We start from the raw sequence: 1439 nt of genomic DNA, 5'->3' as shown, positions 1-1439 counted from the left end.
ATGAGAAGAAGGATGGTGAGAAGAAGGATGAAAAGAAGAAGGGTGGTGATGGTAAGAAGGACGAGAGGAAGAAGGACGTTGGGAAGAAGGATGATGAGAGGGAGAAGGACCAGAGGAAGAAGGATGATGAGAGGAGACAGGATTACCAGCATGATGACCAGGTTGTTGAGAAGAAGGTTGACAAGAAGGATGGTGCGAAAAAGAAGGATGCTTACAAGACGAAGGATGACAGCGATATAGATGATGGGAAGAAGGCTAATAGAGAGATAGATGACGAGAAAAGGGTTGATGAAGATATAGATGGTGGGGATAAGAATGATTGTGAGAGATAAAAGATTTAGAATGGAAGATAAAGGTGGTTTGTTGAGGATGATAAGGCTGGACAAAGAGTTGAGTGGTGCGCCTAATCTTAATTTCTCTTTATATAGTGATATTAGTGAAGAGAGTAGTGCAGGTGGAGACTCTTTGGAAACGTCGGGTGATGGTGAGGAAGTAGAGGAGAAAGAAGGAGGGAAAGTGGATAGAGCTACAGAGACGGAAGTGGAGACAAGGGAAACGGGGAAGCAGTGTTGTATGGTGAGGTATAAGAAGATTGTGGAGGTAGAGAGTATGACGGAGGATGGAGAGAGGAGGACGGTGAGAGTAGAGACGGATTGGGAGGTAGAGATTGGCGAGCGATTGTTGTTGTAGAGGCTAGGCCTATTCATTTTGTATTGTTTTTATTCTATTGTTATTTCACTTTGTGCAATGCGGGACGCATTGGACGGAGGCGTGGGTAATGTGATGAATCAAAATTCACGCTGCTGCGAGATAACGGTTACCTGCGATCTCGCGAGATTTTCTCGCTATATAAACACAAGCAGACGAATGATTCTTCAGAAAGAAAGAGAGAAAGAGAGTGTGCTCAGGTTAGAAGTCTTTCTCTATGAGCTATACCCCGAAGGTCCTATGTGACTAGCTTTATCGGCGGTACCTCATTACCCAATTTTTATCGGGCGGTCCTTTGTGATTATTCTTACCGGTGTTAATTCTTTTATTCGGCATTTTCTGGATGATCCTTTGTGATTTGTGTTGTTCCAGTATAATTTAGTGCTTGTGTGGTATTTTTAACGTGTGTGCCACCCCAAATATTTTGGGCTATTGTGCATTGTTTTTATTATACGTGATTGTGATTTTGTGCCACTTTGTGAATAGGACAGTGCTTTGGTTCGTGGTTCCTATTTTAGACCAATTCAATTTGTGTATAGGACTGTGCTATGTGATTCATGTTATGCAATTTGTGTCTCGTAGCAGCGCCCATTTATTTTTATTAACACCATTTTTCATAAAGTGTATTGTTGTATTTGAATGTAGATAATTGATATTTTTATATATAAAGTTTTAAACACTTGTTTCTTTGATTGAGTAAATTGGGATAGATTATAGTCACTTTTGAGCTG

The 1439-nt window shown here is 40.8% G+C and overlaps 1 protein-coding gene across 1 annotated transcript; it reads left to right on the top strand.

Moving 5' to 3' along the window:
- Nucleotides 1–315: 315 nt before the first annotated feature.
- Nucleotides 316–690, top strand: LOTGIDRAFT_162014 (hypothetical protein; the record flags this gene model as incomplete). The annotated part of the gene is made up of 1 exon (XM_009057952.1): nucleotides 316–690. The coding sequence occupies one exon, from the start codon at nucleotides 316–318 to the stop codon at nucleotides 688–690; it is 375 nt and encodes a 124-aa protein (XP_009056200.1).
- Nucleotides 691–1439: the final 749 nt, after the last annotated feature.

This window comes from Lottia gigantea (genome assembly GCF_000327385.1).
Source record: "Lottia gigantea unplaced genomic scaffold LOTGIsca_32, whole genome shotgun sequence".
In the NCBI taxonomy this organism is placed as follows: domain Eukaryota; kingdom Metazoa; phylum Mollusca; class Gastropoda; family Lottiidae; genus Lottia; species Lottia gigantea.
This window is presented reverse-complemented; position numbering and strand designations above follow the sequence as displayed.